The sequence below is a fragment of the Oncorhynchus mykiss genome, chromosome 5, assembly GCF_013265735.2.
Source record: "Oncorhynchus mykiss isolate Arlee chromosome 5, USDA_OmykA_1.1, whole genome shotgun sequence".
Lineage (NCBI taxonomy): Eukaryota > Metazoa > Chordata > Actinopteri > Salmoniformes > Salmonidae > Oncorhynchus > Oncorhynchus mykiss.
This window is the reverse complement of record NC_048569.1, coordinates 66,650,231-66,666,150: the sequence shown is the minus strand read 5'-3', so window position 1 is coordinate 66,666,150 and position 15,920 is coordinate 66,650,231. Positions and strand designations below refer to the sequence as shown.

General features: G+C 42.8%; 1 protein-coding gene across 2 annotated transcripts; it reads left to right on the top strand.

The window, feature by feature from the left end:
- Positions 1-7,012: 7,012 nt before the first annotated feature.
- Positions 7,013-11,660, top strand: LOC110524385. Of its 2 annotated transcripts, XM_021603977.2 has the most exons (6): positions 7,013-8,275; positions 8,414-8,681; positions 8,915-9,233; positions 9,721-9,891; positions 10,177-10,309; positions 11,402-11,660. In XM_021603977.2, the coding sequence occupies exons 2-3, from the start codon at positions 8,492-8,494 to the stop codon at positions 9,154-9,156; spliced, it is 432 nt and encodes a 143-aa protein (XP_021459652.2). In that variant the 5' UTR covers positions 7,013-8,275; positions 8,414-8,491; the 3' UTR covers positions 9,157-9,233; positions 9,721-9,891; positions 10,177-10,309; positions 11,402-11,660. The 2 variants fall into 2 exon arrangements, with proteins under 2 accessions (XP_021459652.2, XP_036834028.1); XM_036978133.1 differs by having other exon boundaries at positions 7,014-8,275; positions 8,915-9,891.
- Positions 11,661-15,920: the final 4,260 nt, after the last annotated feature.

Genomic DNA, 15,920 nt, shown 5'->3' with positions numbered 1-15,920 from the left:
GATGGTTTGAGGGTCAGATTGGGAATTTAGCCACTTAACAGTACAAACATACTCTCTTCATAACCCGGATCAGGGGAAAGACATTGTTCGTGTGATGTACAGTATGTGTGCATCTTCAGTTGTCAGCTCTGCAGAGAGTGGAAAGAAAGGCAGCTGTCAGCTCTGGAGGGATAGAGAATTACCAGCATGCTGAGAGGGAGGGCCACAGCTATAGTAAAATGGGGATGAATGACCCATTCCTGTGCACTAAACGTAGCTAAACACAGAGCTGTGGAAACAGTGCCCGGCCTTCTCTCAACCTACCAACACCTCAGTCACCATCGTTGTTGTCAACACCTCCATCACCGTCATCTACTGGTCCTTTGTCCTCACAGAGGCCTTCCATAGAAAGAAAGAGGAAGAGGATAAGCCTGTCTAAATAACTGACCTTACAGAGTTGTACTGCTCAAGAGTAGATAGCTTCTGTGTTTCCTGTTTTGTCTGGGGGAAATGCTCAGTCCTCCACAGCTCCTGCCATTTGGAGCACAGTTTTACACATAGGTAATGCATTTCTTTGAAACTGACAAACAAATATATTTCTGGATATAATGAACTGTATTTTTAACATTATATGAGGGTTTTTCTGACTCACGGTTAAGGCTGTGACCTTGTCTTGCCTCTGTGGAATTTTGGTGTTGAAGCTTATCTCCGGATTGGGTAGAGATATAATCATAATGCAGAGTGAAAGAAGCAGAAATCTCTTTTTTTTTTCACTTGGTGTGGATCTTATGGATACCAGATGATTAGTTACTACTGCTCACATAAGGAGAGGAAAATTCACCAAATACAGCCTTAGGTCAGGGAAACAATACAGGGAAATGTATGGACTGTAGGGAAACAGCCAAAGGAATCTTTGCAGCTCAACCCAGCAAGGTATTTTGCATCTCTGTTTTCCTTGTTCTACAGTGTCAAAATGTGTCATTTGTTCACTCAACATAGAATCAACAGGCTATGTATGATGCAGAATAATGTGGAAAGTAACTGTCTGTGCTCATTACATCATCCAATATGTTTTCAATTATTTCCAATTGTATCCTTCTACTCTGCCAATTATATGATTATCAGTCATTGGCCTATTTATGGAGAATGTCCTACTAAATTGATACGTAGCTATTTTGACACATCTAAAATACTTTCCATCAAAAATGATTTGGTGGAAACCAGGTTTATATGAAATCTGTCAAGAGAAAGGATGCCATTGAATACTCATGGTCATACTCATTCACAGCCATCATTCTAGTCTGACAGGGAAAATCCTTGAAGATTAATTAGGTCTAGGTGTCAAAGGTTATGAGGGACACAGACTTATTTAGTCAGACTCAGAGGAGTGACTCTTGACCCTTCAGTCCAGTTTCACTCAAAGGTCAGGTGGAGTAGAGCGACTGACCCTGTTGCTGACAAGAGGGACTCCAGTCCTCCCTGCCAGGCTAGCCTCACAGCAGACAGAGACAGCCTTTTGTCTCAAGTCTTCTGCAAGAAGATCAAGGATGCACCCAAGCCTGAGGAGGTCGTCCTAGTCTGAGTGAGTAATGCCTTTACTGACTAGAGAGAGAAGGCTTTAGGTTCATTTCTAGGTTTTGCTAATGCTTTTGCTGTCAGTACTCTGCATTTGATGAGGGAGAGTGGCTCATGTAGTACTTGTGTAGTATTCTAGTCAGTGATGATACAGCTAATGCTAACCTAGCCTGATCTGTTGGGAGGCAATATCCAGTATTCTGTTGGGAGGCAGTATTCAGTCTCGACTGCCTCATCTCTGTTGGGAGGCAGTATTCAGTCTCGACTGCCTCAGCTCTGTTGGGAGGCAGTATTCCGTATTCTTTTGGGAGGCACTATTCAGTCTCGACTGCCTCGGCTCTGTTGGGAGGCAGTATTCAGTATTATTTTGGGAGGCAGTATTCAGTCTCGACTGCCTCATCTCTGTTGGGAGGCAGTATTCAGTATTCTTTTGGGAGGCAATATTCAGTCTCGACTGCCTCAGCTCTGTTGGGAGGCAGTATTCAGTCTCGACTGCCTCAGCTCTGTTGCGAGGCAGTATTCAGTCTCGACTGCCTCAGCTCTGTTGGGAGGCAGTATTCAGTCTCGACTGCCTCAGCTCTGTTGCGAGGCAGTATTCAGTCTCGACTGCCTCAGCTCTGTTGCGAGGCAGTATTCAGTCTCAACAGCCTCAGCTCTGTTGGGAGGCAGTATTCTGTCTCGACTGCCTCAGCTCTGTTGGGAGGCAGTATTCTGTCTCGACTGCCTCAGCTCTGTTGGGAGGCAGTATTCAGTCTCGACTGCCTCAGCTCTGTTGCGAGGCAGTATTCAGTCTCGACTGCCTCAGCTCTGTTGCGAGGCAGTATTCAGTCTCGACTGCCTCATCTCTGTTGGGAGGCAGTATTCAGTCTCAACTGCCTCAGCTCTGTTGGGAGGCAGTATTCCGTATTCTTTTGGGAGGCACTATTCAGTCTCGACTGCCTCAGCTCTGTTGGGAGGCAGTATTCAGTATTATTTTGGGAGGCAATATTCAGTCTCGACTGCCTCAGCTCTGTTGGGAGGCAGTATTCAGTCTCGACTGCCTCAGCTCTGTTGGGAGGCAGTATTCAGTCTCGACTGCCTCAGCTCTGTTGCGAGGCAGTATTCAGTCTCGACAGCCTCAGCTCTGTTGCGAGGCAGTATTCAGTCTCAACAGCCTCAGCTCTGTTGCGAGGCAGTATTCAGTCTCGACAGCCTCAGCTCTGTTGGGAGGCAGTATTCAGTCTCAACAGCCTCAGCTCTGTTGCGAGGCAGTATTCAGTATTCTTTTGGGAGGCAATATTCAGTCTCGACTGCCTCAGCTCTGTTGGGAGGCAGTATTCTGTCTCGACTGCCTCAGCTCTGTTGGGAGGCAGTATTCAGTCTCGACTGCCTCAGCTCTGTTGCGAGGCAGTATTCAGTCTCAACAGCCTCAGCTCTGTTGCGAGGCAGTATTCAGTCTCGACAGCCTCAGCTCTGTTGGGAGGCAGTATTCAGTCTCGACTGCCTCAGCTCTGTTGGGAGGCAGTATTCAGTCTCGACAGCCTCAGCTCTGTTGGGAGGCAGTATTCAGTCTCGACAGCCTCAGCTCTGTTGGGAGGCAGTATTCAGTCTCGACTGCCTCAGCTCTGTTGGGAGGCAGTATTCAGTCCCGACAGCCTCAGCTCTGTTGGGAGGCAGTATTCAGTCTCGACTGCCTCAGCTCTGTTGGGAGGCAGTATTCAGTCTCGACTGCCTCAGCTCTGTTGGGAGGCAGTATTCAGTCTCGACTGCCTCAGCTCTGTTGCGAGGCAGTATTCAGTCTCAACAGCCTCAGCTCTGTTGGGAGGCAATATTCAGTCTCGACTGCCTCAGCTCTGTTGCGAGGCAGTATTCAGTCTCAACAGCCTCAGCTCTGTTGCGAGGCAGTATTCAGTCTCGACAGCCTCAGCTCTGTTGGGAGGCAGTATTCAGTCTCGACTGCCTCAGCTCTGTTGGGAGGCAGTATTCAGTCTCGACAGCCTCAGCTCTGTTGGGAGGCAGTATTCAGTCTCGACAGCCTCAGCTCTGTTGCGAGGCAGTATTCAGTCTCGACTGCCTCAGCTCTGTTGCGAGGCAGTATTCAGTCTCAACAGCCTCAGCTCTGTTGGGAGGCAGTATTCTGTCTCGACTGCCTCAGCTCTGTTGGGAGGCAGTATTCAGTCTCGACTGCCTCAGCTCTGTTGCGAGGCAGTATTCAGTCTCAACAGCCTCAGCTCTGTTGCGAGGCAGTATTCAGTCTCGACAGCCTCAGCTCTGTTGGGAGGCAGTATTCAGTCTCGACTGCCTCAGCTCTGTTGGGAGGCAGTATTCAGTCTCGACAGCCTCAGCTCTGTTGGGAGGCAGTATTCAGGCTCGACAGCCTCAGCTCTGTTGGGAGGCAGTATTCAGTCTCGACAGCCTCAGCTCTGTTGGGAGGCAGTATTCAGTCTCGACAGCCTCAGCTCTGTTGGGAGGCAGTATTCAGTCTCGACAGCCTCAGCTCTGTTGTGAGGCAGTATTCAGTCTCGACAGCCTCAGCTCTGTTGGGACGCAGTATTCAGTCTCGACTGCCTCAGCTCTGTTGCGAGGCAGTATTCAGTCTCGACTGCCTCAGCTCTGTTGGGAGGCAGTATTCTGTCTCGACTGCCTCAGCTCTGTTGGGAGGCAGTATTCAGTCTCGACAGCCTCAGCTCTGTTGGGAGGCAGTATTCAGTCTCGACTGCCTCAGCTCTGTTGCGAGGCAGTACTCAGTATTTTACGTGACATCTGTCTCCTCAGTCTGAGAGAACTCTTTCTGCACTTAGGTTGCATGAGGAAACTTCAAGTGCTTTTACATGTACTTACTTCAGACACCTCCACATTTCATCTTACAGTCACTCTCGTTCCTGTCAGTGGCAGTGCCCCTGTGACAACAATTTTGGACCCCCTTGTGACCCCCCTAAATGTGGAGTATGAAATCATTTTTACATACATTTTTGCTATCATTCTTTTTTTTACATCCGTTATTAGACAGTGGCAACGATGATGATTATGAACATGGTCTTTTGCCTGCCAATGCAGTGAAGAAAACGATGACAACAATAACGTCTAATGTAACTGGCCCCTCTAACAGTACAACTGGCCCCAGCTTGGCCCCCCCAGTTGAAATGGTCTAGAACCTCCACTGGTTCCTGTGTCTGTTATTTAATTCCATCTCCCCCACCTCATTAAGGGACATGATTTGGAGGGAAGTTGCTCTCCGGAAAGAGAGGGCAGTGTCACAGGAGGATATTTCTGGGCAAATGAGGAATGCACTGAATGGCGCATTCCTCATTTGAATGGTGGGATGGGCCGGTGGGTAGAGGGGAGCTGAATAATAGCACTTTAACCCTCTTTGTCCATAACTGAAGTCAGAACAAATATTTTCCTACCAACTGCTCAACATTACAAATGGCAACATATTATGGGAATGAAGATATCCTTTGTCACAACATATGTACTGTATGTTCCCCTTATTTGATCTTTAATTTTGAGGGTTTCGGCCCTAAAAAAAAGATACTGCTACCTCGCTTATTCTCTTATTCTCTTGTCTTACCAGCCATAAGGCTCAGTATGAAGAATATACTGGACATGGGCCGCACAGACCAAGTCTCCATTCAGGTCATTGTTCTTTTCTTTGTAAAATAATCTTTCCACGAGATATCGTTCCAATGATGGTGTTTTTCACCAACATGGTAAATTCAGTCTCATATAAACCTAATCAACGTCCCCTTTCAACTAATTCAATTTGCGGATGGATTCCTCACAGACCAGAACACTTTGTACCACGGAGGACCTATAACCCCAGGCAGCTCCTACATGCCGTGGAGAAAGACGATCTCTACTTTGTTTGCCTACCTACGTGGCCTCTTCCCGGGATGCCTTTCACATGCCCTCTCATGTGCTCTATGTCATAGTGGTAGTAGTGTCCTGCTATGCCATCCTAGGACACCTGATCAATGACTTGTACCATGACTTGGCAGGTAAAGTAGGATGATCACACAAGAGAGAAACAGACAGGCAGGGAGGCAGGCAGACATCTTTGTAATCTGATTAATCCATCCAGAGTCCTTTCACTGTGACTCACCATTGATACTCAGCTTTCAGTTCACCTTCACACTCTGTAGCCTCAATTTGAAGCCATGGAACAGGCATGTCAGCTGGATCTGTGGATTAAAAGGGCTAGTTAAGGCTACTTTTCAATCAAAAACACATACATGTGTTGTAGTGACTGAGTTTGTTCTTATATTTCTATATGAGAAATGTGTACGTGCCAAACACTAAAACTGTCATGATGTGCACGCAGACTGGGTCTGAGGAAGGTGTGTGTGACTGCAAGGGAGTGGAGAAGGAGGAAGACTGCTGTCGAGGCGAAAAGGTGGATGACCATCAGAATAGTAGACGTGGGGAAGGGGATCCTTACAATGATCAAATCTCCTAGCATATACAAGCAAAGACAACCTTCTTCTGAAGAAAACAAACCCACAACTTTTTCAGTCAGTTTGGGTCAGAAGAACATTCTGCCTAAGGTCCCCTGATAACAATTCACTGTCCACTCTATTCTGCTCTCTCCTCTGTCCTCATTTCCTGTCAGGTTGGCTCCCAATCAGATACATCCCGTCTCTGTTACTACCAATCATCTAATCCTGTTTTTATACAAATTAAATGAAACTGCAACCCAATCCATTTTTTTTAACAATGTAATTTAAGCATCAGATGCATAAACTAAGAAACTGTATGTACAAACAATTCTACTGTATAATGTCTGTACTGTATAGGAAAACAAGTGTAGACAGTTTGAACAATCCAACTGTGCAGAAACATTCATTTGTGTCAGTGCTCTGAGATTTTCCATTTCCTTTTGGATCCCAGAAGAAATAACAGTTGAATCTTTACTATAAATTGTCAGCTTACATAACACCATGGGATTGAGCAGAACCTGAACACATCCCTTTTGCGAGTGTAGAAGCTACAGTGTTGAAACTTATGTGATACTTATGTCATGCAATAAAATGCAAATTAATTACTTAAAAATCATACAATGTGATTTTCTGGATTTTTGTTTTAGATTCCGTCTCTCACAGTTGAAGTGTACGTATGATAATAATTACAGACCTCTACATGCTTTGTAAGTAGGGAACACTGCCGATTTTGCAGGTTATCTAATACTTGTTCTCATCACTGTATATGAGCTGCTGTAACGCTGTAGACGTAAATGCATCTGTTTTCTTGAGGTGGCCAAAGAGGATGACCCTCATTCCAATAAAGGAAGGACTAAACCTGTGTCTGTCTGAATGTGTATATCTGCTTTATCCCCTCATCCCGATCCGCCATTATCATGTGGCGCTAAACTAAGCCAGTCTGACTCAGAGACAGGGCAGGGGAGAATAAGGCCTCAGCCTCAGCAGCTCAGGGATTTAGCAAGGACACACAAGACGTGCTGTCATCACCTACCATTCTGGTCTAGGACCACTATAGTACATAGAGGTGAGCTGCTCTGTAAGAGTAGTTTGGTAGGTCACTACAACATTGGATATCAATATATGGTTTGGCATTAGAAGAGTTTGGTTGATTGGAATTCTTCCATTGCCCAATAAAAGCCAGGATTATTACAGATCTCAGATTAAACGGTGGGTTGACAGAGGGGTCTTGGTAAAAATATTATTGTCATACATGCTTAACAGTAATACTTGCTGACTAAACATACAAAAATAAAGGAACCATACCCACTATCTCGCTTTTGGAACTATGGATAAAAGCCCTCTCTGACGACACAACCACCTCTCTCTCTTTTGGAACTATGGATAAAAGCCCTCTCTGGCAACACAACCACCTCTCTCTCTTTTGGAACTATGGATAAAAGCCCTCTCTGGCGACACAACCACCTCTCTCTCTTTTGGAACTATGGATAAAAGCCCTCTCTGGCAACACAACCACCTCTCTCTCTTTTGGAACTATGGATAAAAGCCCTCTCTGGCGACACAACCACCTCTCTCTCTTTTGGAACTATGGATAAAAGCCCTCTCTGGCGACACAACCACCTCTCTCTCTTTTGGAACTATGGATAAAAGCCCTCTCTGGCAACACAACCACCTCTCTCTCTTTTGGAACTATGGATAAAAGCCCTCTCTGGCGACACAACCACCTCTCTCTCTTTTGGAACTATGGATAAAAGCCCTCTCTGGCGACACAACCACCTCTCTCTCTTTTGGAACTATGGATAAAAGCCCTCTCTGGCAACACAACCACCTCTCTCTCTTTTGGAACTATGGATAAAAGCCCTCTCTGGCGACACAACCACCTCTCTCTCTTTTGGAACTATGGATAAAAGCCCTCTCTGGCGACACAACCACCTCTCTCTCTTTTGGAACCTCTGGCCTAATTTACGCCTTTTGTTTTCCAATCCTAAATCCAGGCTCAGAGAACTGACCTTGACCTGGCCTGTACAGTACGTCACTAAGTACATTAGCTCGCGTGGGTCTCTTTGCAGTCAATGCAATCTGGGACTAGAGCACTCCTGCAGCCATGGCAACCTCATGCTGCGTGGTACCCAGCACAAGGGCTGCAGTGGGATGACATGTAGTACATCTAAAATAACAGCTTCTCAGTGGGAGAGAAGATTGATGAGCGAGATCAATTGATGGTTGTTTTCGAAGATTGGAGATTACTGTTGGAAATTAATACAGCCTGCCAAATTAGGAAGCGGTGAAAAAAAACATTGATACTGGTAGGTACACAAGTAGTTCTTATTTAAAAAAATATTTGATACACATTACCTATAAAGAAATGTAATGTATACATTATACTGAATTGACTGTCAATATACTCAGCATACTACTTCAAGCGTGTCTTTGTGTACGGACAGGTAGACCAGATGGAAACATCAATGAGGGTGCCACACTCCGCTTGAAGAAGAGTGGAGGTAGACTAGAGTGAGGGGACAATGGACCATAACTTGGACTATGGGGAACCACAAGAGGAGGTGTTCTTTGAGAACTACAAGCCTCCCTCTCGGGACGCTATCACCCTGCCCAACTATGTTATCTATCTGTTCCTAGCATCGGTGGTGGCTCTGATCGCCCTGTACGCCATCATCAGGCACCTCATCAAAGAGCTGATTCATGACCTAGCAGGTACAGCTACCACAACACTCCCTCACCACACTGGAGCCAACTGGATGCACTGTTTGTCTTGTGTCAGTCAGCAATGAAATGGCGAGAATTTATCAAAATATCACAATCAAATTATTAGAAATTATCATTCGGTAGCTGACTACAAACATGCTGATAGTCTGGATTTCACTGAATTGAATATCTCTGTTAAAAATAATTTTGCCATATTGTGTTCTCCCCACCTCCCTTTGTAGACTACCTGTTTGGGGTACAGCCTGACGAGGAGGTGGTTAACCCCTGGGAGTGTAAGGACAAGTTCCAGGTGGACTGGTGTCCAGAGACCAATGCTGAGCTGGAGGCTATGGTCAAGGCGGAGGAGATCCACTGCCTGATGGAGGGCAACAAGAACATGCCTGCCATCTGGGTCATCTCAGATGGACGTGAGCCACGGCCCCCGCGCACGGGCCCCAGGGTCGCCTTCGGCAGGATGAGCTAGCTACAAAGGGGCAGGCACACAGACTGACTGCTAGAGACAAGGCTGGGTACAGCAATGTGGCAGATGCACTGTAAACTGTAAGCCAAAAGAGATATACTGTGTTGTAATCATGTACTCATTACTGCATTACACAATAATCTCCACATGCTGGCGGCATGTCAAGAGCTTCATAAGTGACCAGTCCTTGTTGTATTGTTAGTGTTTAGACTAGGCCTTTAGACCTCCCTTTGACCATATGAAGAGGAAATGCTTTCAGGACTTTCAACTGTGAGCTATGTTGTTGAACACGTTTATTCCGTATGGTTTCTGATGATTTTAAACCATTTCTCTCAAAAATACTTGTTTTCTACTTATTGTACATTTATTTTACACAATATTACACATTTGCATGCTATCCAGTAAACACATGACATGATCGTTACTGAAAGCTGGTTTCAGGAGCAAATGAAAAGTCATGAGTTTGGAGTGGACACACCTTTCAGGCAATAAAATCTGCTGGTATCATTGGCAACATGGTGCAATCTGGTTGCTCTCTGTGCTGTATACTGCACTTTGACCTCACAGGACGTTACCAGTCCAGAAGGAGTATCGTGACAGTGAACAGGTTCTACACAACACCAACCTCAGAGGCCTCCTGGGATCAACAAGGATTCATAATGTCTCTCCACAAAACTTTCCTGGTTTGTTTATTACTGGCGGTTTGTGTTAACCAGGCCCAGAGTGGTAAGCCAAACGGTAAGTCCTCATCGATGATCAATCACACTGGCTAGATATTTATGCAACGTTTAACAACAGTTATGTCATAATAACCTCACCTTGCACCTTCCCTCTGAGGTCGGCATTATGTTACAGCTGTGAACACTGTTAGTCAGGACTAGCCAGCGATGTTTAACTCTTCGTTCAAATATCTTACATCATCATGATAATATAGTCCACATACTACAACACTATCAATGGTGTGGTATCAATGATCAAATCAGAGTTTTCTGGTGAATACATAACTATTTATTCCTTATATAGGAGGCTTACGACTCACTACATCCAAGGGTGGGACACTGCAGCCTTGGCTTGTTGGTCTGGCTGCTGTAGTGGGATTCCTCTTCATCGTCTTCGTCATCCTTATTGTACAAAGGCTTTTCTTCAAGAAGGAAAAGTAAGTACAACAGAGGTGATAACCTAAATGCACCTGCACATATTCTGTGTACTTACATGGTATTAGTGACACTTGTTGTAAAGTAGGATGACAAGGGTAAATATGTAAGCAAAAATAATCTCCTTAACCTTAGAGATCCTATTAAATTACTATTCTAATTCCTAATTCTATGTCCTAAACATTGTTTTGACCATTCAGTACATCAAATTATTTAGCTTAATGCTGATCTGCTATACTATTGTCTTATCAGTGCAGGCTGCTAGCCATCTGCCAAGGTAATATTCAGTAAGTGACTACAATGACACAGAGGTGCCTTGTGTAACAGGCACCAGCAACCAGTGGTTTAAAGTACTTTAGTAAAAATACTTTAAAGTACTACTTAAGTCATTTTTTGGGGTATCTGTACTTTACTATTTATATTTGTCAACTTTTACATTTATTTCACTACATTCCTGAATAAAATAATTTACTTTTTACTCTATACATTTCCCCTGACACCCAAAGGTACTCGTTACATTTTGAATGCTTAACAGGACAGGAAAATGGTCAAATTCAACGCACTTATCAAGAGAACATCCCTGGTCATCCCTACTGCCTCAGGCTCACTAAATATAAATGCTTTGTTTGTAAATATGTCTGAGTGTTGGAGCATGCCCCTGGTTCTCCGTAAATTAAATAAAAAACAAGTAATATGATGCTGTTTGGTTTGCTTTAATATAAGCAATTTGAAATGATTTATACTTTTTATACTTATGTAAATTTGAGCAATTACATTTACTTTTGATACTTAAGTATATTTAAAACCAAATACTTCTAGACTTTTACTCAAGTAGGATTTTACTGGGTGACTTTCACGTGAGGCATTTTTTAAAATAAAATATGACATTTGGGTACTTTTCCACTACTGCCTGACTCTTTACTGATATAATCTTTTCATACTTTAATATTGTGACCTCCTGTTGTCCTTAACTAACTTACCAGGATCTCACAAACAAGTGTATTTTCTTATGAAATGTTCAACTGTTGCAGTCCTAGACAGAAGGCTATCAAACTACACAGCCTCATTGTAAAGCCCATGTTTTTGTCTTGCAGAGAGGAAGATGGTGGTTTCTATGAGAACACAGCTGTAGAAATGGAAGCTGGCAAGGCCAGTGAGGTTAAACAAACCAGCCTATAGAGAGACCACCAAACAAACCATCCAGGGAGGGGACAGGCTCAGACACCAGTTTCCACGCCCGTTTTGGGTTTCTTACTTCTCCTGCACATGCATTTCTTTCAACTCTATGATTGTCATATCCTATGTTTGTGCAATTAAACAAATGAAGAAAATATAGATATTGTCCTCAACTTTGCCTGTCTACTGTGCAAACTAGATCATTCTGAACAGGATCTGTTTTATTGTTGGCTAAATTGTTTGTTGTGCAGTCACAGTGTTGGCTGTATTATGCTGTAATGACTGATGTTGATGGTAACAATAGTGATTTTGTCTCATTGAGTAACCAATGCTTTTACAGTGTCACTGTAACAGAAACTAGTGATTTTACTTATACTACCACTAGATGGAACTGGATTCTCTTTTTCCAGTTAGAACTCACTAGACCTACAGTACTACACAAATGGTTTAGGGGAGAGTGGAGTAAGTTGAGCCATATGGGTAAGTTGAGCCACCCTTGTTTCTAGGAAACCATACACAATTAATAATTTGACCAAACATTTAGGAAGAGGTCATCATGTCACAGAGTCTGTGAAGGAAGAAACCACATGGAAAAAGTGGTAAGCAAGTCAGGTCCAACAAAACAGATTTTTACCAAGTCAAATGAATTTATTGTGTCAGAGGTTTCATGATGTATCTAAACCAAAGCAGACCATTTGAAGATTGTTCTATATCAGTCGGGATCTCTAGAAGCTTAACTGTGAGATCCTAAACCTAGCATGAAAGTGCATCCTTGGAGCTGTGTGGGCTAATATAGTCAAAATGTTTGCCATGGGGTAAGTTGAGCCAATGGCAAGTTGAGTAAATTCCCAGGCCTAATGCAAGGCATTATCACTGAGGTAACAACAGGCCTATGTTAAAAGTGTTGTTTTTTTTTAAGTACCAACTGTTTGTTAGGTGTTAAACCTGTGTTAAAGATGCTTCAAAGACAAACAAGCGATTGTGTTGAATTGCGTTTGGGAAATAAAGATAGAGATGGTTTTAAAAAGGTAGTGGAAATATTTCATTCAGTACATTAATTTGTAGGCGGCTTAATTTGCCTGGGGTAAGTTGTACCAAGAGACCTCTTTTTTTTGGACAAGCTATGTTTTCAAAATTGTAATGTTTACATGAATTCTGATTATTTTCAGGGATACACGACATCCTGAAATATATGTAGATATCTTTGTTAGAAATAATACTATATTTCCCTTGACAGTCATGCTGAATGTAAAAAATGGCTAGTCAATTTTAAATTGAGAATAAAAAAAAGTGTAAATTGTGAAGCTATAGCTGAAATGTATCTAAATACATGTATTACAATCAATGTTATTTATTGGTCATTTGCAAGTATATTTTTTGTTGTCAGTTGTTGCAATTACATCCCAAAATAGAGAATAGGTAGTGTATATTCAACTGGCAAACCCTAGATTGGTAATACAATGCATTTACATCAAAAATGCTTGCCATAACCCTAACCCCTAATTTGGCATGACCTTAATATTAATCTTCGCATTACCCTGACCTTAATGAGGGAAATACCCATCTTTCCCTCATTGCTTAAGCAGTACCACAGTATGAGATGGCAATATTGATGTCCATGAATGCAAATCACTGGAGGACTTGAAATGAGGTCAATTTAGCCATCCTCTCAAATTGCTGAAGAGAGGATATAAAGTGTAGCTTGCTTTGTAACTTAAAGTGGAACAATCATAGCTACAGTAGGCTGATGCCACACAGGCCTGCAATCCTCTTTGAACTGGACTGTGATTACAGCCAGTAGCAACAGCGCGACTTTACAACATTAGAACGCATTCGCCAAAAGCCACCTGAATAGATTTCTGCAAATATGTAAATAACATGGGAGTTCTCTTACATTTGGGAACTTCACAGTACTATTGATCAAACAACCATGAAACGATAGGCTCTCTCCCTCAGTTGCCTATGCACAAATCAAGAACAAGATCAACAACTAATACCAGCTAGAGCTCATCCTTTTGCAGTTTGCCTGCCAATGCATGCCTGTCCCAACCCACGTTTTGACATCTGAATGGGAACTTGCCTGCCAGCCCGCCCATTTGATCGACAACTAAGTTCAGCATAGCTAGCTAACTAGCATAGCGATTCACATTTCTTGCTAGCTAACGTTAACCAAATGAAACCTGCATATCTCGCTGTAGGCAACGAACAACCATATGAAGGGAAATGTCCGTCACTCACCAACTCCTCCAATGACATGACATCCTGCCAACACCTAGCAAGCTAAAGTTAGGCTCCGTGTTTTTAGCTTGCTGTATATAGAATGTTCACATATTAAAACAAAAGAAGAGATAAATAATATTTGTCCAGCCTTTGCTGCTATGCTTGTAGATGCGCATAATATGCTGCGACCCTAATAAAAAGTATTTAAGAAATCAAAATAACAAAAAGGTAGGTTGTTGTAACATTTTAAGTTTAAACATGTTTTAAAAAAAGAGCTGTTCGCCATCGATCACCGGTGCAGTTGAATGCAGCATTGCTGCATGGCGCGCTCAAAATGTATTGAGGTTGAGGTGTCAACCTAGGCTACTGCTCAAATGTAGTTGAAGTTGAATCCACCGAAGCAAGTGCATCAGGCTGTAATTTCATAAAGTAGATGACTCAACTGTTGACTAATACTTGCTTGTGTGTCCTATTCGGTCTGCGGGCCTTGTGTGACACATGTGCGCTAGCCTATTAGCCAAGTTATGACTGACTTCTGATCATTTCCCTTGGTAGTTTGATTGTACTGACATTCAAAATATTGAGTCATTGAAACTGAGTGGGTGGAGGCAGCAAACTATTTTATAGGTACGTTTGATTTATAACCTGATAGCAATCTATTTTGGACTACCAACGCATTTATTGGTGAATTATGTTAATCATACATTGAACTGCGTCCATCAATTCTGCCAACAATGCCTAACTGTACGTCATGGAATTTTTTGTCAAATATAACCTATTTTTAAAACCTTTTATAGGGGTTGGAGCATAAACTGGGAATTTGATATTTTTGCTGATATTATGATTTTCTGTTTGTTTCATATCTGCAAAGTAGTTAAAAACCCTGCCAGTTCCACTTTAAAGAGTATTCAGCATATTCAGGCTTTCTGTTCAGGGTCTCCCTTTTTGTCCAAAGGGCCACCACAGTGCAGAGGGTATGTATATTGGATCACTGGCACTCTTCTCCCTGGATCCTGTGTATTGTAGGAAATGACTTGTTTAAATTAGTTCTTACATTGGGTGGGCTTGCGTCCAAGTGTGAATCATCAAGAAGCCAGAGTGCCAGAATGGAATGATTAACGGGGCTTTGCATTATATTACAGCTCTGAAATCTACAAGTATATGTATAAATGCAGTGCCCTACAGTATGAGGTCGAATACTCATTTTGAATGGCAGCCCTGACAGCTGATGATATATGCTATTTTTTATCGCTATTTCTCATTTTATATTCATCATCAGGTTTCCAACCATCCAAATACCAGAGAATGCTCAGATCTTTGGCATAATAAAACTGATTCACTTGATATCGACATAAATCAGTGACTCGGTCATGTTGTAAGATAAGAAGTCATTTGAAAGTAGGTGTTTGCGCTGGAGACCAATCCATTGTCTATTTCTCTATTTAAATTGAGCCGGCGGATTTTTAGAGAGGCACATAATCAATGCCTACTCTCTGATTACCCATCCATGGGGTTAACTGCATGTGGTGTGAGTACAGTTTGATGATATTTTCACCTTCAAATATAAGCAACTTTAGGTAACAGATCCGTTTTTATAATTGATAATCATCATAACAAGACCATCTGCACTCTACAGTGAACCACCTGACCAAAAGTTATTTTAAAACTTGATTGCATGTTAAGATTACAATGTTACATTCGTTACACTGTCTCGCCATTAGGTGTGACTCAATCCCCCTGCTCCGAATGTGTAATGACAACAGTCTGTAAAAGGTAAGCTTAAAAGTTAGACAACAAAAGATAGACAATGAGACTTTATTCATAATGCATCTAGATAAAAAGACTATAAGACCAAATTTAAAGTAAAGAATGAGCAAAATGGCTCAGAACACAATTTTTTGAGAAAAGCATGGAAAACCTTGAAATTGTTATTCCTGTTTGACTTCAGTATTACATTGATCCCTCTGTGGAGGAAAAAGAGTGACATAAATCCTGACTTTGCCTCCTTCTCCAGACAGCTTGCAGCACTCCAGTGGCCAGAGAGAAGACAGGAGACAGCCTGAAATAGAAGCGCTCACAAATAGACCATTTTAGAGCCACATATGAGCCAGGAGTCCGTGTTAAACTTTAACTGGGCACGTGGTGGGCTGGTCCTCAACCACAGAGCATGAGGATACAGCAGGGGAAAGCTGTGCAATCCAGAACTTGTCAGCGAAA

Excerpts from the sequence above, each read along its gene's own strand:
- LOC110524385 (XM_021603977.2), top strand. The coding sequence starts at position 8,492 with ATGGACCATAACTTGGACTATGGGGAACCACAAGAGGAGGTGTTCTTT. Across the intron at positions 8,682-8,914 it reads GCTGATTCATGACCTAGCAG|ACTACCTGTTTGGGGTACAG; the intron begins GTACAGCTACCA and ends CTCCCTTTGTAG.